The 23117-nt window shown below is 41.1% G+C and overlaps 1 protein-coding gene across 1 annotated transcript in view; it reads right to left on the reverse strand.

Moving 5' to 3' along the window:
* Nucleotides 1-23117, reverse strand: part of PLXNC1 (plexin C1) — a 73762-nt gene that overhangs the window by 19174 nt on the left and 31471 nt on the right. Inside the window, exons 10-21 of the mRNA XM_065632720.1 lie at nucleotides 20859-20998; nucleotides 19567-19746; nucleotides 18178-18265; nucleotides 17080-17286; nucleotides 16776-16967; nucleotides 12999-13098; nucleotides 12250-12351; nucleotides 11760-11863; nucleotides 8117-8158; nucleotides 7498-7622; nucleotides 6732-6930; nucleotides 5175-5321 (exon numbers count right to left, since the gene is read on the reverse strand). Of these exons, the coding sequence (XP_065488792.1) occupies nucleotides 5175-5321; nucleotides 6732-6930; nucleotides 7498-7622; nucleotides 8117-8158; nucleotides 11760-11863; nucleotides 12250-12351; nucleotides 12999-13098; nucleotides 16776-16967; nucleotides 17080-17286; nucleotides 18178-18265; nucleotides 19567-19746; nucleotides 20859-20998 (1626 nt within the window). The remainder of the gene's footprint in view (nucleotides 1-5174; nucleotides 5322-6731; nucleotides 6931-7497; nucleotides 7623-8116; nucleotides 8159-11759; nucleotides 11864-12249; nucleotides 12352-12998; nucleotides 13099-16775; nucleotides 16968-17079; nucleotides 17287-18177; nucleotides 18266-19566; nucleotides 19747-20858; nucleotides 20999-23117) is intronic.

Consider the following 23117-nt stretch of genomic DNA (forward strand, 5'->3'; position numbering starts at 1 on the left):
CAACACTTTAGGACTCAAAGAAGTGGTCAGATGAGAAGAAATATTGAAATACATAAAAGTCTCTAAACCAAGAGAGCTAGACAGTTTTGCCGATATGATTTCCTGCAGAAATTAAGTGATGAAGCAATTGATGAGGAGCTAGGAAACCCAATTATTATTAAGTCTTCCCTCTGTAGCTGAAGTTTTCATAAATCAGATTCAACCTGTCTGACAGCAGAATCTCTAGCTTTATAAATCATTAATCAGAAGCAGACAGCCACGATCACTGCATTTAGACACAAAGTGTAGAACTGGAAAAAGCATCAGAAATGACTGTAAAATTATGAAAGTACTTTTATGATCAGCTCCGAAGGTCAGAAAACATTTAAGAGAAATCACAAGAGGACACGTGGAAGTTGTGAGGAAACATCATCAGGCCCTTTTCTAAGTTCTCTCACTTTGCAAAGGAAACCAAAATACAAGTTAACTTCGGGAAAGATTCAGGAGGAAATTACAGGACATGCGGTTCAACCTAGTAATATCTAGAGTTGAGACTTCAGGCACTAGAAATTAGCGGTTAGCAACACAAAGCACAGCGCTTTTCAGCAAAGGCTTAACACAGGTTGCAAGAATTGTTAAAGGCTGCTGAAGAAGAACACGGCAAGTGTCTGCAACTACTTGTGCAGGAGCTAGCTTGGAACCTAGCTAAAAGGAACAAATTTTTTAAAAAATTTTTCACTCATGCAGTGACAGAAAGAACGACATTTGAAGACAATGTTTACAGATGGTTTTTCAGATTTGTAGTTTTCTTGAAAATGAATTTTGAACAATGAATTATTTAGTAAAGCTGTTAGTAACCATAGCAGATAATGAGATGTAGTTTAATAAAGAAATGTGATAATACTGTATTTTCTTAGAAGTAAAAAAAAATAATCTGGGATATTCAAGGACTTTTATTCATTACCCTGTTCTCTATTTAGCTATGCATCTGAACAAAGCAGATTTCCATTTGTCAGACAGACTGAAAAAACAAGCAAAAATTTTGATTGGTAAAAGCTAGAGAATTTATGCAAAGGAGACAGCGCCATGACATACAGCACAACAAAATTGCTTTAAACCTACTCCCATCTCCCAGACTATGAAATACAATAAACAGGAAAAATCAGATTGATTGTATGATCCTTCTGTAGCAGCCAGAGCAGTTACCCATGAAGAGGTTATAGAGCAGCTAACAAATTGGCATGGAAAATGTTACAGTCGTTAATTTTAGGGCACTATTCAAAGCAAGGGTTGTACTCTCGATGCTACAGCATGGTACTCAATCTGCATCTAATTCAGAAGACTCTCCTGCAGCCAACATCTGCACTGCTCGCTTCCCAGCGAGGGCTGTTGTGGCCTTTTCTGCTGACAAAAATCCCCATATATCACATGCTTTTAATAGTTTCCTCATCTCTCACAAAGTGTGCCTAATAATACCACAACCATGGCGTCTTATTAGGAAATTGGGTTCCCTGTCTCTGCTTTACTCCCTTGCAGCCCTCCCACTTCTTTTAACACCCTCCTTTTAACTCGTAAAGCAGTTGAACGCTAAACAACCTTCCACCACGTGGCTTTGCTTCACTTTCAATAAAAGGCTGTTGGTTGAACAGGTGACTTAGATCATTTCTTCCCATCTTAAAATTCAAACTCATTTCAGCAAAGAATTCAACAGCCCCAAACCCCTTTTTAAAAGTAAGTAGTGACTATTCAAAAGAAGTTTGTAGCTCTTAAATGCCTGAGCACCAACTCCCCGACATGAAGAAATCTCCCCTGGTTTTCCACAGGAGATATTCCACTGAGAACTTCTCCCACGCCAGGCTCACCCTGTGTAGCTTTTCTATTTAAAATGAAACACTTCAGTGAAATGCCACCACTCAGCTGTGCACCACGCTTCTTCATCAGTCATTGAGCAAATTACTCACCGAGAGATGCAGCTGCTTGTCTGTCTGGGAGCATTCCTCAGCCTGCAAGAAGGCTCCACAATACATCCAAGTCTCTTTCAAGCAGTTTTATTCCTCAATACTCAAATATAAGCACAGCGTGAAACTACACAGCTCCTCAGCTCACACTGGACCAGTGCTTTTAGAAGCGTATTTCCTTCAATTCCTCTGCTTGAGCATTCCCTTCAGCAGCCCATCTCTGTTCAACATCTGACCCTTTCCAGCAGAGAGGGGTAACAGCAGGGGGTTGGCTGGTCCCAAGGTTGGTGGCCTTTTTAAAAAAGGCACAGAGCCCAGCCAAGGGACAGCTCTAATACACTTCAAAATCAACATGTTTCTTAGTTCTCTTTTTTTCTTGTTACAAATGACCTCAATTTTAGAAAATATCTCTGGTCCTTCCTTCTTTCTCTATGCTCAGGGATTCTTCCTTCTCCTGCCCCAAGAGTTTATCTGCATAATGGTGTTTAGAAGACCTGTAGAGCTCCCCCCGATTTTTTAGGAGCCTATCTGTATCCTGCTTTTATTGGTTTGGAACTGAAGTCCCAATCCTGAAAGAAGAGATTTGCATGCAGAGTGCCTAAACCCTTGTTTGTGCCCCTGATTTGAGAGTTGAGCTCCCTACCAGATACATCTGTCTGTCTTCAAGTGCCTGCATACCTTAAAAAAATCCGCACATTGAGTGCCTGCAGACGTGCTTCATTACCTTTCCATCGCCCTTTTATTTGGCTTTGCTCTGGACAGGTAGGCTTTAATGTGCTGCTATTGTGGGGCTGTGGAAAGGGGCAAAATAAAATACCAACAAAATATCGCAAGATTCAGAACGTTAACTGCAGTGAGTAAATGTGTAAATGCATTTGAAAACTCAGCTCAGAATTGATTCAATTTAGAAAACAAAACCTGCAATCTTTTAGGCAGAAATTTTCTTCCAAAGAAAGGAGAAAATACTTGGTTCCTTGGTCTGTCACAGGTCCTACATGTCACTGCAATGCATGTGGTGTTAGGGAGGGAAGAAATGCTGACTCCTTCCACTTTGGCATCCTGTTAAATGCTACTCTTGAAGAGAAAACATGCACAGGTGGCCTGCTTCTCCAGCTCAGAAAGACTCACTGTTCTACCTAAGTTGCTTTCACAGCGCAGTTTGAGTTTCCAGCCCAAGCTTTAGACAAAACACCAAACTGTTTTTCACCTGTCTAGCCAGAGCTAGAGTCTTTGGGCTCCATCTCGGTAATCTACAGCAGAATCCTCTCTCCATTTCTGACAGTTTTAAAGGGAACTTTCAGCCACGTCTCAACCAAGTCCAATAAACTGCTGGATCTTAGCAGGGAAAGCTGACTTATTAACCCTATAACAGTATCATGATCTCCTATTTAAAAGCAGGAATACAAAGTACAAAGGCCGCAAACAACATTTGAGAAAGGCTATCTGATCTCTCACTTCCTCATCCATGGGCTGAGAGCCTTCCTCACTGGTACCGAGGCTGCAGACCACTTCCCCTCTCTCCTCTTCACTGCAGGCTGCCCACAAGACCCTGTCAGCAACTGCATGCACAGATGTAGCACTAGGAAAAGTATTTAAGTCAGTGTTTAGAAGTTTCAGAGTCAGCTATCCCCCCTTGCAAGGTGCTCTCAATTTGAATTTGTGCTATAAATAAGAGAAGTCAATCAGTTCCACAGGACCAGATGTTTCTGCGCAGTCTACTAGTAACAGGCATATTGAGCTTGCTTGAAAATTGTTGCTCTGCATAACTACCGGGTTTTTTTGTCCTATGGGTGTATATAGCACTAGATTTAAACTTACCATGGATCCCAAATGCATGCCAGAATACAGCACACAAACAAGGAAACCAAAGATATGGTATTATGCGTTTAATTTGTAGTCACAAACTTCCTTTCCAAATGCACACTGTGGTAACTTAGCTTGAAGTACCTTCAAATGAAGCTTCCAGTAACAGCTTTGTACACAGCTATAAGATTTTACTATAAATGCGTCAGTCTAAGAGCTTTCAGCAGAAAATGGCAATTCAGAAATGTTTCGCAGAAAGGTTGTCATTTCAGTGAGCTCCCTACGTGACCCAGTGAGCTAAGTCCAACAGATTGCTGACCAGCCAAAATTTCCAGGGTCATGTAGTCTGTCTCCAGTATGTGGCATCTTAGGACCTCCATGTTCTTGCTGCAAAAATGGAAGACAGGCAGACCTGGAAGATCCAGCGCTACCTGAGGCTCTGGAAACAGACTCTGAAAAGGTCCGAATTCTCCTCCAAAGCCACCAGCACTTGCGGCGTCCCTGCCATGGCAGTTGCTGCCCTGGCAATTTCTGCTCCCAAGTTCTGAAGTCCACTATTCATACTCCTAAGTATGTCTGGTAACTCTGATAGGAAGCCAAGAGTTAAGAAGCCAGGAAGCTACAGAAATGACTGGAAATGCAGATTTTTAAGTAATCAGACTCAATATCATTTGGAAATTCTGGGAAAAAAAAAGTGCTCTGTTTTTTCTGAAAATCTTTTTTCAGACCTCCTACTCAAAAAGTCACAATTTTTATATGCTCCAAAGTGCAACAATCCTTGCTGTCCATTCCCTTATGTCAATCAGTAAGGGAATTCCAGCTTTCAAAGATTTCTGGGTGTAACTGTAAAATAGGAAATACTTTGTAGTTCCTTTGAGAAAGGCAAGAAATATATGGTAAAGTTCAGAAACTTAGCTTGCCTTCCCAGATACCTTGTTTTTAACCCAGTAACTAATTAAAATGCACACTGTAACCTTGCTAATTTGGATCTAATTTGGAGCTAATAACATGGAAACCCACAGCAAAGTATTGCTGCCTGAAGATTAGCCACAAGTAAACACAATAGAAAAAATAAAACCTCTGCATTCCATTCTATCATTCATTGGAAAAGTGTAATTTAGTTTACATTCTAAGCATGTTTATATTTTTGTAGTACACTTTAAAATAAGAAGGAATTTTAATACCCTGAGACTTCATTAAATTTAACCTTTGGTGATTAAGGCACGCTGTGAAGCTATTTGTGAAATGTATATTGGTGAAATAACAGCTAGTTAAACCCTACTGTGTTTCAAAACTTTGTCAGCAATAACAATTTTATTATCTGGGTACTTAACCATCACCCTACTGTCTAAGAGCCTTAATTTACCTGCTCTAGAAAAAGAGAAAACGTTGTAGTTGCCCGTGTTTGGAGGGAACACAAACTAGCAAACATACCACTGTTTTGAATTCCGACACTTGCCACAGCAGCCAGTCTTCATTAAGTGTGTACAGGGCTTTGCAAGTTATCGCGTCAACAGGTCCTTTGTTTATCCTCTGATTGAGGGTTGTCACTAGCAAATAGAAAGGTTCACCAATTGTCTCCTACGACATGAAAGAAACACAAGGAACATGTTATTTTGGTAATCACTAAACAGGCATTAATAACCAGGAAAAAAAAAAAAAAGCAAGTGTAACAAATTGAGTTGTTTCCTTTTAACTAACTTATTATCTTGCAATTAGAAAAGCAAATCCCTCTGAGCAGATTTATCTAGTTATTTGTTTAACCTCCATCCTTTGCTTTTCGGCGTGAAAGTCTCATGCAAATAGCAAGGGACAGCTGGAGCGTGTGGCGAGATGGCTCACAGCCCCTTGCTGTGCACAAGCACACTACAGACAAGCTGCTCCGACTCCACCTGGCAGACGCTTCCTAGTTCCACCAAAGAGCGAGTGGGGGGTGAGACGTGTGTGTTCTCACTCGTACTTCAGCTATTTCTTTCTTTTCTTTCTTTCTTCCGTCTAGTGAGAAAACAAGCTAACTGGTTTTCTTTTGAATTGGCAGCTCGCTTTGTTGTCCCTGAAAAACAGCCTTGGGAGCAAGGTGATGGGATGTAGACTGGTGTATCAGTGTAAAGAGGGAATGAAACTGGGGCTTCCCCCTCCTGCCTGAACCCCAGGCTTCAGGCGAGCACCTGAGCAAGGAAGGATGGATCTTTGTTTCCACGTGACACTGTTCCCACAGCCTGGCTATGGCATCTCACCAGCGCAGCTCTGTAAAGACGGCTAGCGTCTCGAGAACAGATCTCTGACAGTTCCTTGGCTCTCTCCTGGGGTTTCAGGAAACTGGTGAGAGCTGCTGAGCCTCAAGTCAATTCTGCTGCTATATTAATGGCAAGTGCAAGGGCTGATATGAGTGATACCAACAGTGTGATACTAACACTGCGATACCATCATGCTGGTAAGAGAGACAGGAAGCATAACCAAGGACTGAAACCAAGAACAACGTTCTACCAAGGGGGCTAAAATAAACAAACACAAAAATGAAAGAAAACGCTTATTTTGTTTCCCCTTGAAGTTATTTAGTTCTTGAAATCCGCAATGCTCTTTGGAGGTTAAAAATTTTGAAAAGAAGGTCACTTTTCCAAAAGACAGTATTCCTTAAATCTCCATCAGGTGGTAGCTTTCCAACAGCTTGCACAGAAAGGTACAACTGCATTTTAACACGTGTCAGTCTTTTAGTATGATCACAATTCATCCCATGGAGATGAAATGATGTCTGACATGAGAAAAGGATATGTTAGGGTTGCAACAATACCCAAATCTCAGCCAAATAAATTACATGATAATTGCTTACAGACGTGCTCTTTCCCTACACTCCCTTGACTAAAGTGTGCACATTAATAATGTTAGAAGTTAGATTGAATGCTTTAAACTGATTCCCCTAACAATTCTCATGGAATAAATCAGTTTAAAAAATTATTTGCTTATCTTATGTAGTAAAAAATGTACATGTACCCGGAGAAATCCAGAAAGGCAGACAGACATCCAGTTTGTCAGCAATTTTTCCACCACAGATTCGGTTCGTCTGAGCAGGAGCTTAGGCTGTACATTGCTTGACTGCTCCATCAGGTCCTTTGTCAACACTTCCAAAATATGGGTTAGATAAACTAGCTTAGTTTGTAGTGCAATAGTCAAGAAGGATGCAAACAAGCACCTGTTAAAAAAAAAAAGAAAGAAAAAGAATGCTATAATATTTAGAATTTCTCTTCCCATTCTCTTCCCAGTCATCTTTAATAAATGAAACACACTTTAGTGCAGTTCATATCCTAAGTTTTCCCTCCTCAGGCTCAGAAACTGTCCACTGATGTCTACAAAAGCATAAAAAATGCAAGTCCATCTGCTCTTGTGATTATTTTTTAAACACAGAATTTGTGTCTCTAAATTTAATTCTGCAGAACAGCACCTGCTGCAGTGACAGAACATTTCTAAACTGCAGAGCTGTTGATCTAACTGCGGGAAGTGTTTACAGTTTTGAAGTGAGTTCTCCTGCTCCTTTGCCTCTGTGTTTACATGTACGAACATTCTGATTTATCTTTAATGGCTTGTTTTAATGGCAATGTTTTTTCTTCCTCAGTGTGTGCAGATGGAGAAGATGGGAAAATGCTCTGGAATCATGCAAGCTTGTTTTACAAGAAGAAGAAATTACATTTGTGTAACAATCCATGTTGTTTCTCCTTGCTAATTCTTTGTCTTGAAGATGATAAGCATAATCATACTATACCTGTCTTTCACAGAGAAATTTTTCTGCTTTTCAAGGGTGTGAATGAGAGTAACAAGAAAGTTCTTGTTACAAATTAAAGCATGCAACATGTTGAAGCTTTCATCCTTGCTCGTTTGGTCTCTGCTCTGGAATAGTTAAACAAAAATAAGCAAACTGTAGTTTGGCTATGACAGATTCTTGATGGTCAGAGAAATGGTAAGCGACATATGGAATAAGATCCTGGCCTCATTCAAATCAGTGGGAATACTGCATTTACTTCATGGGTCTCAGGATTTTACTGAAGATGCATTTGTGTTTGTGTACAACACAGAATACACACATGCAGAGCACACATTTTCTGTCATATTCACATAGTAATGCCAATAGTTAAGTTTGCCTGTCATTTCCCATTACTAGATTCTGTTTATTTCATTTAAGTAAATCATAATATATATTAGGTAAAAGCATCTTACATATCAAATTGTTTTTATATATAAATTCATGTAACCCTCCTCATGAGAGAAAGGGAACATATCAAAAACGCAATCTGATGAGTTCTAGAACAACACTGAGACAAGGGATACACTCACTCTTGAAAAAATATTTATTAATTAAGGCATATCACACTACATCAACTTACCTGTGGCATGTCTTCACTGAAGATGGATGCAAAGCCTCCTGACTAAAATATAAGACAGGTGATATTTATCATTCTTACGTATACCAAAAGTTTCTAACACACGTACATTAAACATGCCAAGCATGTTCCTGATGGCATACAACTTGAAATAAAACAATGGAAATGCTGGCTTCTAATGTGGCAGCAATATAGAAACTCTAGTTTCTATAGCAGTAACAACTCCTACATTCATACAGTCCTAAAATTATGTTCAGCCCTTTGAAGGCAACCACGAGGCTGATGTGGCCCCTGGTGAAAATGAGTTTGACAGCCCTGCACTGCACAGTAACTTCTGCAAAGGCACTGCCAAGGTTCACTGAAAAGAGAGCTCTCAAAGATGGTATATATACCAAAGATGGTACCAAAACCTGGCAGTGACTTCAGTGTTGCTGTATGTGTCACTAGCATAGCAGTCAACTCACGCTGTGCAGGAAAAGCTGTTTATCACCCTCATCTGCAAATGTGCTGGTGTGCAAGGGGTGCTGCAGGCTGCACCCTTCCTGGACAGCAACGATAGCCCTTGGTATAGGGGGTGTCTGTAACACAGTGACACTTGAGTTCATCTGCCTCCATTCATTTCAAGGCACGTTATGAATGTTCACTAATGAAGTCTCCAGGAGGGCCGCGCTGTCAGACTCCAGAGAGGCACAGGTGCCACCATACACCCATTCCGAGCAAAAGCTCTCACAAGAAAAGGAAGCCCCCAGTTGTCAAATGCTTTGTCAATGCCTGTTGTCTGACTCTTATAGCCTGTAAGGTTCCAACACAGCTGCATGTTCCCAAAGCAGCACCCTTAAGCAACAAATTCACACTAGTAATATTTACTGTCATCTGCTTTATCTGTGATACTGGAACCCCCTAGTTTCCTTATAGGATCATACAATCAAAGAACAGTTTGAGTCAGAAGGGACCTTCAAAGATCATCTAGTCCAAACCCCTGCAGGGACATCTTTCAGTACATTGAGTTGATTAAAGCCCCATCCAGCCTGACCCTGAACACCTCCAGGGATGGGGCATCCACAGCTTCTCTGGGCAACCTGTTCCAGTGCCTCACCAGCCTCATTGTAAATAATTTCTTCCTTATATCCAATCGAAATCTATCCTCTTTCAGTTTAAAACCATTGCCCCTTGTCCTGTCACTACAGGTCCCGGTAAAAAGTCTCTCTCCATTTTTCTTATAAGCCTCCTATATATTGAATAGCTGCAATAAGGTCTCCCTGGAGCCTTCTCTTCTCCAGCTCAACAATCTCAACTTCCTCAGGTTTTCTTCATACGGGAGGTGTTCCAGCCCTCTTACCATTTTTGTGGCCTCCTCTGGACCCTCTCCAACAGGTCCATGTCTTTGTTGTGCTGGGGACCCCCTCACCCCCTCACAGCCTCCCCCCTGCCCCCCGAGTAGAAACAGCCAGAACCATGTTAAAGGTTAAAAATGCTTGTGAATGAGAAATATTTTAAGAATACACGCAATATCCAATTAACACCTACAAGCATTAAGCACAAAACAAAAGCTATCAAGCCAGATTAAATATAGAAAATTGAAGCAGCAGGAAGCTGGAAGCTCAAAATGAAGATGGGGTCCACCACTCTTAATTTTAGGTATCTGACTCCCTTTTCAAGCAGCTCATCCCATCCTGAGACAGATGTCACAGGCACGTGGGAGGAATCACTTTCTTGAGCTGCCTGTCTCTGCACTGACTACAGAAGATGCACAGTGAACAGCTTTGATGTTCATGTTTAAACAGCTTCGATGAGACAAAGCCCATCAAATACACCGGAAGACAGAAAGGGTACAATACGGACATCATTCAAACACAGGAGGTTAGTGAGGGAAGTGGTGGTTTGTCACTTCGACCCTTCTGTCAGCCCTTCTGACACTCGGTTGCAATCTACTATCCCATCACCTTTTCTGTTAATCTGTAATATTCATTTACTAGAGCACTGCACTCATACCACATTCATACAGCACAAGGCATGTATGGACACTGCCACAATGTAAACAGTAAGTATTTAGCAGGAAAAATTGGTACACAATACGTTAAATAACTTGCCTGATGCCATTGTCTGTAGAGAGTTAATACTGGCAAGTTTACCTTCATGGCATCAGTATTTCAAAGTGAGACAAAATCTAATTGGAATAATTTCCAGAATGCACAGTGGCATGAGACTTGCCAAGGCAAAACAGGAGCCCTTCCCTTTCTGACCTCACATAATGCAAGAGTGGCAGACTTTGTGCCTCTTTTTCTTTCCTTTTTACTTGCATAGAGCAAAGCATTTCCACACAGACAGCTTCTACAGATTGTTATTGTTTTGACCAGAGACTATCACTACGAAAAGATGTATTCCTAAAAATAAAAACATTATTTTAATGCTAATATGCCTGGCAACAAAACAAACTGAAAGAGATGCAGCAAGTCAGGTTTCCTTGGTCCATTTTCTTCAAACCTCTCAGTGACCCCATACAAGTTAGACTGGGGGCATCACAGCAGTAGTGGAAGAGATATCCCCAGTTTCCTTTGGTGTGAGAACTGGACCCAAAGTGTACAAAGATTATTTATATGTAGTTGTTAAATATTATTCTGCCTTAGTATTGGGTATTTGGCGTTGTACAAAAAAAGGCCCTGATTCTGCAATATCACATGTGTTCATCACAATGAGCTGTTAGTGAGATCACACAGGGCTATAAAGTGAAGCAGTGTGCAGATTAGACTGCAGGGCTGGGCCGCAGCAGTGATGAGTAACACGTGAAGACTACTAGATAATTCACATAGATACCAGCTATAACCTACAATGGCACAGCACTAACCAAGGGTTTCTGTTCATTGGTCGTATCAGTTACACAGCAGAATATCACCAGTTGAGATCAGAGCTTCTTCCAATTAGTAAATGCCAGTAAGCACTGGTTAACATCATGATATAATTTTGAAAGCTGTGGCAAAGGCACTTATCAGCACCATAATGTGCCACACATGCAAAAAATAGCAAGAGAAGTAAAATGTTCAAGAGAAGGCCTCTTTGGTCCTCTGATGCAGTGGCACAAACTGCTTCAAAGAACAATGAAAATATCCACCTCTAAAGTGGACAACATTTAAGTACTTATGTAATTTGCAAGCATTTGACCTGCACTCCTTTGAATCAAGGTCTTACTATTTCTGTCAGCAGCTTGAAGAAAAAATTCTGCATGACCCTAGAGCCATTTCCTCATCCCACAAGTCTAATTAGGAAGTGTCACAATGTCAGCTAGCCCGTTACTTTAATTAGCTATAGCATGGAAAGTGAAGGCATGAGAACAAAAAAGGCAATGGATAAATTATAGCTTAGTTAGTATGGCCTGAAAGGCTTAGTGAGGCTGGGCAAAAAAGAAATGGATGCACACACAACCCTTGAAAATTCAACGATGGTGCTTTATCTACAGCAGTTAGGCTTGGTTAAATATAGAGATGTATAGCCTTAAGTGTTCTTTCATAATTCTTAATGTAAGAAAAGTTTCTTGTGAAAACAATGTGCAATTACTGTGTAGTATTCACTTTAGTTATTTGATCCTGACCTTCCTAGCTTTTTTCATTATTAGGCAGGGATGACAACTGAAGGAGTTGTAAATATTTACCTCTGGAAAGAAAGTTCTAAGAGCAAAGTGTTTATAGTCAAGGAAGGGAACGGTTCCAAAACTATCCACCACGTCTAACTCATCCATCTGCAGCTCAGCAAATCCTGAAAAAGAACCCCCCCTCCCCACCCAGAGAGTTAGTTTAGCTGACACAAAATCATCTTCGCATAACTTGGCCCCAATAGATGTTCCTCAAAAAACAGTTTTCAAACAAGAGAGTTGTTTTTCTAGATGAAACTCTTACAAGTGGGAAAGTACCAATCCTTTTTTTTTTTTTTCCACTTCTGCTGAAGGAAATATTACATGCAATCCTATTAGCTCAGTGCTATCTGCTACTGCAGTGCACACAAACATTAAAGGGGAACTCTGACACTACACAAAAATATTCTAACAGCTATAAAATTAACATGTTTATATAATGTGAGCTTCTTGACAGTTTCAGTTCAGAAATCATACTGTACTTAAGCTCTAGAAAGCTCTTTAGACCTACCCTCGCGTATTTCTTTCCGAATCTCATATTCCAGCAGTTCAAGTTGCTGACTCTGTTTGCGAGTTAACTCTTTGGATTTGTATCCAGTAACTGCAAATGCCACTAAAAAGAAAAAATAATATTCTGAGTACAGAAACGGCAGAACAGACAACTCCTATACGAGACATATTTTAACATTATTTTAAGAAACAGAAAGATTAACATACAGTTGTACTCTCCAGGTGGATTACTGTTTCTACTGTTGTCAGTGTGCTAGTACCCATGAGCCCCACTTATCTGGATTTAATCACACATGTTTAATAAAAACCATTCCTTGTAACAAGGTCTTAGAACTGTCAATCCAACTTTATTTGAAAGTACAACACCCCCTGCTATGTACAACATGCACAGTGAGACACAGAATCTAAAACTCACTTCAACTACCAGCAACCTACTTAAAGCAGCACTGATTAAACAGGAAAAACAGTCCTTTTGAACAGGAAATCCATTTCCAAATTGATAATTTCTCTAAAGCTTATTTAGACAGAGTAAATGCACGAGATATGGTTCCTGTAAAGGTAATGTACTTTTTAAAAATAAACCCAAACTAACAAAAGAACAAGACCTGAGTTAATTTTGTCCACTCTTACTGGGAACAGAAGAAAACTGTTTGTGACAGTGCCAAATATGTATGTGTGTGTGTATGTGGCTTTGTGTCATGATTATACCCTTCAGCAAATCAAAAACTGAAACCACATTATTGTACTTACCTATAATGACACCCACTATGATAGGTAGCAAAATAAGAACATATAAATATATGTGTGATGATGTTGGTTTGACTTCATGCTCAAAGTTTCCCAATTTGACCTGAAGAAAAATGATGTCTGTGTTAACAGAAGACAGGTATTATATCAGTGCTTAAAATGACATTTATTGTATTAAAAAAATGGATTTCAGGCACATGAAGGAGTCTCATTCTCCACATTATTGGGGAGACAGCAGCAATTTGGGAAAACATATATGAACCAACACAAACTCAACTTTTACTGTATTTGATGTTTAGGCAGGATAACAAAGCAGTGACGAGAGAAAATTTTGAAGGTCCTCATGAAGCACCAAATTTTGCCATTGCTCTCACTGCAAACAAGAGCCCTCAAATGAAGGGCAGGATCTGGCCTCTAGCTGGCCAGGTGCCTCATGCACTTCAGAATCGTTGCTAAACCTTCTGGCATTTTGAACTGAGGAAGGCACATGTTGATAGTTAAAAACATTCCTTTGCACTCAGTGTAACTCTGCTGAGCATAAAAGTAAAGTAAGACTCAAGCTGATAATGAGGGAAGTAACATTTTTGATAGACACCCAGCCCTCTTCCCTATTTCTTTGCAGAAGTTTCAACCTCTTTATGCAGGATGTAGAGTGTTCCTGAAGGTCCACTTAAGAACAAATACAACACACAATACATGTGCAGCTGAGGGAACTGGGGCTGTTCAGCCTGGAGAAAAGGAGGCTGAGGGGAGACCTTATCTCTGTCTACAACTACCTGAAAGGAGGTTGTAGCATGGAGGGTGTTGGTCTCTTCTCCCAAGTAGCAAGCGATAGGACAAGAGGAAATGGCCTCAAGTTGTGCCAGGGAGGTTTAGATTGGATATTAGGAAAAATTTCTTCACAGAAAAAGGTTGTCAGGCATTGGAACAGGCTGCCCAGGGAAGTGGTGGAGTCACCATCCCTGGAGGGGTTTAAAAGGCATTTAGACAAGGTTCTTAGGGGTATGGTTTAGTGCTAGAGTTAGGTTATGGTTAGACTCAATGATCCTGAGGGTTGCTTCCAAATGAAACGATTCTACGATTCTATGTACAACATCTCCCAACAGCCACAGGGCTTGTCAAAGGCAGGACAGACATTAATTCTTAGGAATCCAAGAAAGTGCTGAAGACTGCCAGATGCAAAATTGAGGCATTTGCCACTGCTAATTATGGCAGAAGAAATTTCACAAAGGAGGATCTCAAAGAGGACTATGAAAACCCATAAATAAAGGGTAGCTAAGCCTATAAACAGACTAGAAGTAAAAATACACTTTGACACAGAAAAAGAATACCACCGAGTGTGAGGGATAGAAATGAGCCTGAGATAATTTAAAAGGAGAGTTGGGTTGAAATGATTTTGGGTTACAGTAGGGAAGGCAGAGATGTGGTGAGTTCAGTCCCTGGCTTCTCATGGGATGTGAGCGGCCAGGGCAGCTGGGGACTGCCAACTGGACAGTCACATCGTGGTGACATGGACATGAGCAGGCAAAGAAACCCCACAGTGCTGGAAGGACGCAGCCTTCATATTTCTGAGGCTGCAAAGAACAGAAGACAAAGCAGACCTATTTCCTCCATCAAATGTAATTTTTTTCCTCAGTCATTTACATGTTTTCACAGTTTCTACATAAAGCACGTTCGGTCTCAGCCTTCCTAGGATCCCATTTGACTTTTCCAAGGCTGAAATGCATTGATGGCTAAATACATTAATCATCCCATGACTAATACACCTGCCTTTCTCCACTTGTTATGTCCAACCAAAGCATTCCTAAAGCAGAAATTTCTGTTACTCATCCCTGCTTATTGAAAACTGAGACAAAGCATTCATTTAATTTTCTGCTCATATTTAGATTACCCTTAATCTTCACCACAACCTTCCCATTCAGTGGTCCTATTTATTTCCTTTGCCTATTTATCTTTTTCTTGTTTATGAATTACGGACTAAATAAGGCACACCTAAATTCACCCAATTCCTATTCCTAAATTCATTTCATTCTTCTTGCATGACATTATAAAACCTCCTCTGGACTGGTAACGCTTCTGAGTTTCATGTCATCAGCAAACATGATTAGTGTGTCCCTTATTTTTGTGCTCAATTCACTAGTGATACTAAATAATATCTATATGAAAAACAACATTGCCCAGAGTCAGCTCCCCATATACAGATCAAGTTTTTCTAAGCCCTAGCATTTTCATAATCAGCTGGTTAAGTAGTTTAGTGAATGACTTCCAGGTACATGCGATCTGCTGCTTTTCTTGTTGAGGCAATCACTCATCTACCTAAACAAAGATATCTGGCATAATCTGCTTTTATTAAAAAGAAGTTGAAAATTATCCCATTTTCCATTTACCTCCAGGTCTTTCATGAGTTCCTCATTCAAAATTTGTTCTAAAGCTTTACACAGAGCTACAATTAAATCAGTAAGCCTCCATTTGCCTAGTTGCCCTGTTTTTTTTCTTTTAAATACTAGTTTTATATTCGCCACTCTCCAGTCATACAGCACCTCTCCTGACTCTACAGTTTTATTTAAAATCTTTCCTACTAAGCCTACAATATATGTGGCAGTTTTTTCTCAGTGCTGTGATGGGGATGATCCTGTTCCAGCTGTCCTGAGCCCCTTGGTCTATCTGAATCTTGTTTTTGTCACAAGAATGGCATTTTCCACTTTGACACCTCCATTCAGACTGACCATCCTGTCTTTGACCCCACACTCACTATATTCTTTCTTCCTGAAAACTAAAGCAAGAGCTATGTTTATTCTCGGGCCATACCCATCTTTTATACCCAGCTTATCCTTTCTTCAGAGTGGCCCTACTTCTTCTATGATGATTTCTTTGTAAGACTGAAAACACGTGATAATTTCCTGCTTTTACATTTGTGTTCATGTTGGAAAAAATAATTTTCAAGGTACCAGAAGTGAAATGTTACATTATAACTATTGCATTTGATTTACATTAGCAAAGTGGTGATCTTTCTATGACAGTCACTCCTATGAAGCTTGCAGGATGAGCATGTGACATCGCAAGGCAACGTTAATATTTAAATGCAATATGAATCTCAGAAAGGCTTTTCCATGCCATAACTGGCTTAGATGGCAGGATCCACAGATGGGGGATCAGTTAACAGTGATATGAAATTGAGAATAGCTTCGTTAATCTTTACTATGAGCCATATGCCTTGAAGTCAATAGTTATTTTGGTTTTAAACCACCATACACTGCAGTAAGAGTCTGGCATCAGTTTTGTTCCTCATGAATGGTGATGATTGCTTTTTAAAAAATTCATATCTTCATCTTATTCATGGAGCAAATATCTTAAGCTGCCATTTAGCTTTGATATCCATGCTAATGTTCTTATATTTGGGGCTGGCTTTGTGCCATATGCTCATAGCATTCTGGCCTCCTTCATAGCATTTTGGTGCACACTGAATTTCACCCCCTTTTTCATCCAGAAATGCCTTCTCTTCTGTCTCAGTGGTGATCCTCATACACTGTTCAAGATCCTTGTCTACTTTAGTGTGGTAAAGCGATTGGGAGGACAAAATCCTTCTCCTCACGCTCAACCTAGGCAGGCATGCTTAGGTGCAAAGAAGGTAACCGGCCTACCAAGTACCAGAACACAAAATGCATCCAGTTCCTCCCTCTATAAAGAGTATTAATGACCAGAGCATTAATGCTACATTTTATTACTTTTGCATAAACATTCAAGCGTTGTTAAATTGCAACAAAAGAGAACTCTACTTACAAAAACTTTCACTGTGGAAAAGTCAATCTTCTCTGTTCCATCCCTTTTGAATTTGCACAGTATGGTGCTACGGTCTGTTTTTTTGGTAATGTTTTGGACACTGAACAATATCTTTTTGGTCTGTGCACCATTCATATACGACAGATAAACCTCTACCTCAGTTTTAGAAATATTCAAGTTGTCATTTTCTTTCTAGAGGGAAAAAATTGAAGATAATAAACAGTCACTGAATACTGTAAGAAATAAAATGATCCCAAATGACTATTTTAAATAAGGAATGATAACGTATTACTTTCAAACTTACATATATTTTCAATTCCAGATCAGGATCCAGCTCTGTGTGCAGCTGGTAGTTAATGAACACTGGGTCAGGGTGATAGTGTAACTTGACACATGGTATAAAGGTAGTTTCCACTTTTAACATCATATCAACAACTTTACCCTCTGTTGCATGGCTCAGGCTTGGTGTTAAGTAATGATATTCAGATTCATTTCCAGGACACCTAGAGACCTAGAAATGCAACAGCAAAGCTGTAACAGTCATTAAGCACTCGACAGCGGGTACAATTACAAACAGAGGCACTCAAAATCATTTTAACGTCTTCCTGACTTCACACAGATACCTGCTAAATCTCTCTCTGCGATCAGGGCTGCACACGGAGCACCTGGGAAAGTTTCTGTGCCGAGCCTGCGTTTACCTCTAAGCACATTTATCACACACTCTGCACGCTGCTTTAAGGCTGATTGCACGCTGCTAAGGCAGCTATTTCCTGCAGCGAGACAGGAATAGTGACAGTGATTTCTCTTTCCTTCCCTTCAACGCAGGTGACAAGAGAAGAGCAGGACGAACTCTCCTGCACCCCTGGGCATTGGCTCTCCCCAGCTTAACTCCTGATAGAGAGAGGTTGCTGCAGTCACCCTGTGGGTGACTCCGTGGGGTGGTGCTGCTCTTTTCTGGTCTCTGTGCTGCAAGCTCACCACCTTACAGCCACGGAGGAAGGGTTTTACCCAACATCAGCTCCAGTCTCCTGCCCTATGCTGGGGCAGCGGCACCATTTGTGTTCTCAACACAAAGACAGAGAGAAATACACCATCCCCTCCTCCAACAGACCCGTATATGGAGGCCAGGGAAGTTCAAAAAGGATTAATTTGGAGCAAGTCTCTACACCATAGAAAAAAGGCTCATGGAATTACGCGGGAGAGCAGCTTATGCGTATCCATGATCCTGTACTGAGAATGTGCGCGACTGTAATCCTACAAGTGGTCATATTTATTTCAGTAGGGTGACTGATGCATGCCTGTAAGTATTTGAAAAATATTGAGATCCTCCTGAAACCTTAGGAATAAAACCTAATCCCTTAAGAGACCACTGTTTGGTATTGTAAAGGAGATTAAGACTTACGGTGAGGTTTGGTCTCTGGTCATCTGAAATAATCACACTGTCCACCACATTAAAATTTCTACCAATCGTAGTAATTTTGCGACCACCACTGAAAAAACAAAGCGGGGAGGAGGGAAGGGAGGTTAAGATTTTCTGTTTTCCCACAGATAAGTCCTGCATTAAGGCTTCGGCCGTGAATAAACTACTCATGCGCATTTTGCTTTGGTAGCAGCCAATGTAATAAAGTCAAACTGCAGGACAAGATGATTTGAGCTGTACAGCGAACTTCCATTCTTTCCTCATAATGTAACAGTAAATGCTTTTGCTACCGCAAAACCAAATGACTTGTCACCATACACATGCATGGTCCTTTTCATGAACTCTCCACCTTGTTTTCTATTCATGCAGCCAAAGAACTAGATCGTGATTTAATATTCTGTCTTGAAGAAAGAGCATCACGGTATTTTTCTGCCCCAGAGCAGTCCTGTCTGTGCTTAATTCTCGCCTTCTTCAGGACGAACCAATGGTGCCAAGCACCTCACGGGAAACATTCTTGGGAGCGTTCAGACCATCTGTCTCAGCACACACAATGGTGCTTGTGTCTGAGGGCTCTGCCTCGCAATCTCTGCCTCACACAGTTGGAGTGGTTTAAGGTATTATTAATTTCCAGCTGCCTGAGCTGCCCCTCACCTGGAGATGAGAGTGTGCATCCTGGCTGCTCAGCTGCTGCAACTGCCAGCCCAATTTATTACCTCAAATCCATGCTTGTCAGTGCTTGACACCAAGATAGCAGATTAAGAAAGTGAAAGCGGGTAAAAACTGTGCAGGCAGAGGGACAGGTGGAAAGCTGTGCCTGAGAACATCTTAAAACCACCCTGTAAGTTTCTGCCAGAGCTGAGTCTCCCACAGAACACAGCAGAGGCTGGAAAAGGGCCCTTTTGGCTTTAGGGAACCCGGTCATAAAGCAAGTCAGTGCACATCACTGCCATGGTGACTATTTTCACTTCATTTCCAATTCACTCATACTTTATACTGTTTCAGAGGTGAAGGGTATATTAGTATCAAGAGAGCAAAGTTAAATGGAGTTTGAATTCATGCATGCTACTCATATTTTGAATTTAGCTTCAGTATAAAGAGACTATTTTTGACTTCTACGAAGTAGACCTGGGGTGGGCAGAAAGGAGTTTACTGAATCCTGCAGAACATAGAACCCATCTTGCAGCTACCGTGACCCTATCAGCACGTTAAATGTTAAATCAATTTCACTGTCATAAATTAATCCTCCACAACAGGTTACAGCACTCATCCAAGTTTAGAGCAGCTGCAGTCTGGCCAAGGAAGGAGGCTCATATCAGCTCAGTGGGACTACATTTTAATAAATACATTAAAAGTATAGAAAGACAAACTTACCTGATCCAGGAGGTATTTGGTGTGATTCCAAAACATGATGGCAGTGAAACATAATGCAGGGTCATTGGTGGCGAACACTTTTTCCCATCAGCCTGTATACATATACTTTTGGCCTCTTTACGTGTTGGTGGGAGAGCAAATGTCATTTGCGTATCATTCAGCACATTTCTAACTTTAATGCTAGAGGAGAAAGAAACCAGTCAGATGCTGAAACACACACCGATGCCACTATGCCACTCATTGGTGTTACTACCTGAAGCCTATAATCTAAAGCAAAGGATGAGGAGACAAGAGGAATGAGCCTCTCTTTGAGCTGCTAGATAGAAGTGGAAAGAGCAAGCAGAGAGTTGAAAACACAAAGTAGGGCATCTTTTGAATCAAGTTGCCATGTGTCACAATAATCACAGAAGATGGTACAGATATTGGTCTTACAGCCTTGGGATGAGGCTAATGCAATGTGTGATTTTGCTGTGTAAACCGTGTGCTTTGCTGTGTATTTTTCTGTGTTACCAACACATTAGCTAGTCAAGAATGAGAATCTTCAGTTTTCTTTTCTTCTGTTTTTCTCTCCTTCTCTCTTTGCCCCTCTCTCCTCCCTTTCTCTCCTTCCTTTGTCTCCATGTACTTTCTCTCCCTCCTTTCCTTCGCTCCATCCTTCTCTTCTTCTGTTTTCTGTGGTCCCCAAGAAATTCAGGGTTGAACTAAAAATTGAACTGTACCATATGTCTACTTTTTCAAGTGTTAGCTATGTAATATGGGCTTGGTAATCACAGGCAGCCATTGCAGCTGCACCTGAAAATGTCTGATTCAGAATAAGATAGCCTAATTATCCAGAGGGTTACACGGTGCAATCATCAACAGAGAAAAGTACATGCCATTGCATGAGAGATTCCCTTCCCTGGCGTGGTGTCTGTGCTTTCACAAGCAGAATCCTAGAATATATGGGGGATATTTTGAAGCAGATGAGAGCCAAACAGAAGTTGAGGCTTTCTTGTGACCTAACTTGTTCTTGCCTGCTGCAAGGCACAGACGGCCACAGGTACAGAACTGTCCTAACTACTGCTGAGAGCTGCCCACCTACCCACCTATCCCTTGTATTGCACCCAGACACCAAGTTCATTTCCATCCTTTGGGAGTTTAAAGTAGAAGTATAACTAAAGGAGTGCACAGCATCCCCCCTCTGGTGAGGAGAGGTCCATGACAACTGTTCACACAACTCTAGTGCTACAGCAAAATGGGCATAATTTTCACCATGCAAAGTAAATGGTATTATTTTTCAGAGCTTAACTCACATGTCTGGTTTACAGCCAGTGATTCCAGTCAGTATCAATTTTATGCCTGATGCACGTGTGAAGTTTTCTCCTTTGACTGTTATTTCACTTTTGCCTAATGTAGAAATCCACAAAGGTTCAATGGAATGAATGCTGATATGCTATTAGGAAACAAAGCAAAACAAAATCTGGTTATAAAAAGGCTAGGCAGTTAAACAACAGCTGCAAAAACAACCACCACTTAGGAATGCGGGTTTTAGGGCACTGGGATACATTTTTCTTATTAATTACAAGCCTTTTTAAGCTTGATCCTGTGAAGTACTGTCAATCACAACTTTTTTACAAATTATTTTACCTACTTGTTTCATATTTCAGTTTATCTTGTAACAAAGTTGCCCAAAAGAATCACAATCTGACACACTGGAAGATAAGTATCATAAAAACCCAGCTTGAAATGATACATTTTGTGTGACCCTTGAAGAACTATGCAACAATGCAAGAGAAACCCCACCGTGCTGTCACTACAAGAGATCAGAGAAACAAATGAAGGCATCTCTTATGACCTGAAAAGGGGAAGCAGGGTCAAATCCTAGAATGAAAAGTTGAGAAACAGTCCCAGAATTAGCTTTGCTAGAAAGTCTTTTCAAAGTCATACATAGAGCTAAAGATATAACGAAACTGTGGGGATTTTTTAGTATCCCATTTTGATGCTAAGAAGTTTACAAATCTATTTTCCAGCATTTAAGAATAATCCTAGTTTGCTCTGATGCTGTCAGAGTCTTGTAGAAATGTGGCCAATTTTTAAACTGTGCTTTTCTTTGTGTATATTTATATTTACTTATTCTAACTCACTAACACTGCCAAGCAAGAAGAGACATTTTTCCCCAGTGTATTTACTTGATGCATTTGACAGCATCTCATGTTTAACCAGTTTTGTTGCTTCTCCAGTTTTACAATCACACAGACGGTTTCCCCTCTGTGTATCTTTCAGACAACAAACTGAAAACATTCAAAAAAACCAGGAAAACACGCATGTGAAACCACAAACTGTTTGGGACCTTCTCAGGCAAACGATTTCTAGCTTGCTTTTAGACTGCCTATAAAAAAGCTTAACGTGCATTTTTAGAGTATTGTGCTTCTCCTGATTTCTGCTGTTCACCTGTGGACACATCCACTGAGCAGTTCAGCCTTCCCAACTCTGAGAAGGGCACTGCTGCAAAATCTCTTAGAAAGTCATAGAATCATAAAATCATAGAATGGTTTGGGTTGGAAGGGACCTTCAAAGCTCACCTAGCCCAACCTCCTGCAATGAGCAGGGACATCTTCAACTAGATCAGGTTGCTCAGAGCCCCGTCCAGCCTGGCCTTGAATGTCTCCAGGGATGGGGCATCGACCACCCCTCTGGGCAACCTGTGCCAGTGTTTCACCACCCTTGTAAAAAAAAAAGTCCTTCCCAGAGGGTTTTTCTCTCCATGTATCTTTTCATGTACCCAGAGCAGCACCAAACGTTGGGTGTGGCAGCCTGGGGGGACCACCAGGGTCACATTTCCATCCACTGCAAACACAGCAATTGCCCATTTCAGAAAGGTCCCTGGCACGTTGTCCCCACACGCCACCACAGCCCGCTGCATGCGAGAATGCTCTGGAGAAAATGTGAGACCTGTCACAACTGATGGAAAGCCACAAACCGTGCCTTGGGAGTGCAAAGGCTGGGGCCAGAGGGCCTGCAAAAGGGCCTCCAAGATGACCTCTGGTATGGATAATGGAGGAGGGCAAAGGAAACGCCTGACAACAACCTGAGGAGAGAAATTCACTCCCGCCCTGACATGGGGATCAGTTTAACCCTTAGTGTGCAAGCAGGACAGAACTGAAGCAGAAATCTGAGAACTTAAAGCCAGTGAAGCACCACTGCTTTTCTCCACCTGCGTCCTGTCTCTCTGCTTGCGCCCAGCCTTCAGTACACCAAGGACAGTCAACATTCTCACACAAATCCAGAGGCCAAATACTACAGGAAGGAGTAAAATGCTCCTTTGGGGCTCTCACTGGCAACCAGCAGGGAGCCCTGAAGCACAGGAATAACACAGTATCAGACAAACACATTGAGATGCCCCAGGGCTGGGGCAGGACGCTGCAGCACTTAGGACTCCTAGCCTTGCTTCTTTTCTTACACCGAGAAGAAACGGCGGTAAGAATGGTTTACTCTGAAAGTTTCAGCCTCCCCTGAAATCATGCTTTCCCCGCGACTACACAACACTGATGCCCTTGCCATGTCCTGCCTTG

Source organism: Caloenas nicobarica, chromosome 1 (assembly GCF_036013445.1).
Source record: "Caloenas nicobarica isolate bCalNic1 chromosome 1, bCalNic1.hap1, whole genome shotgun sequence".
NCBI lineage: Eukaryota > Metazoa > Chordata > Aves > Columbiformes > Columbidae > Caloenas > Caloenas nicobarica.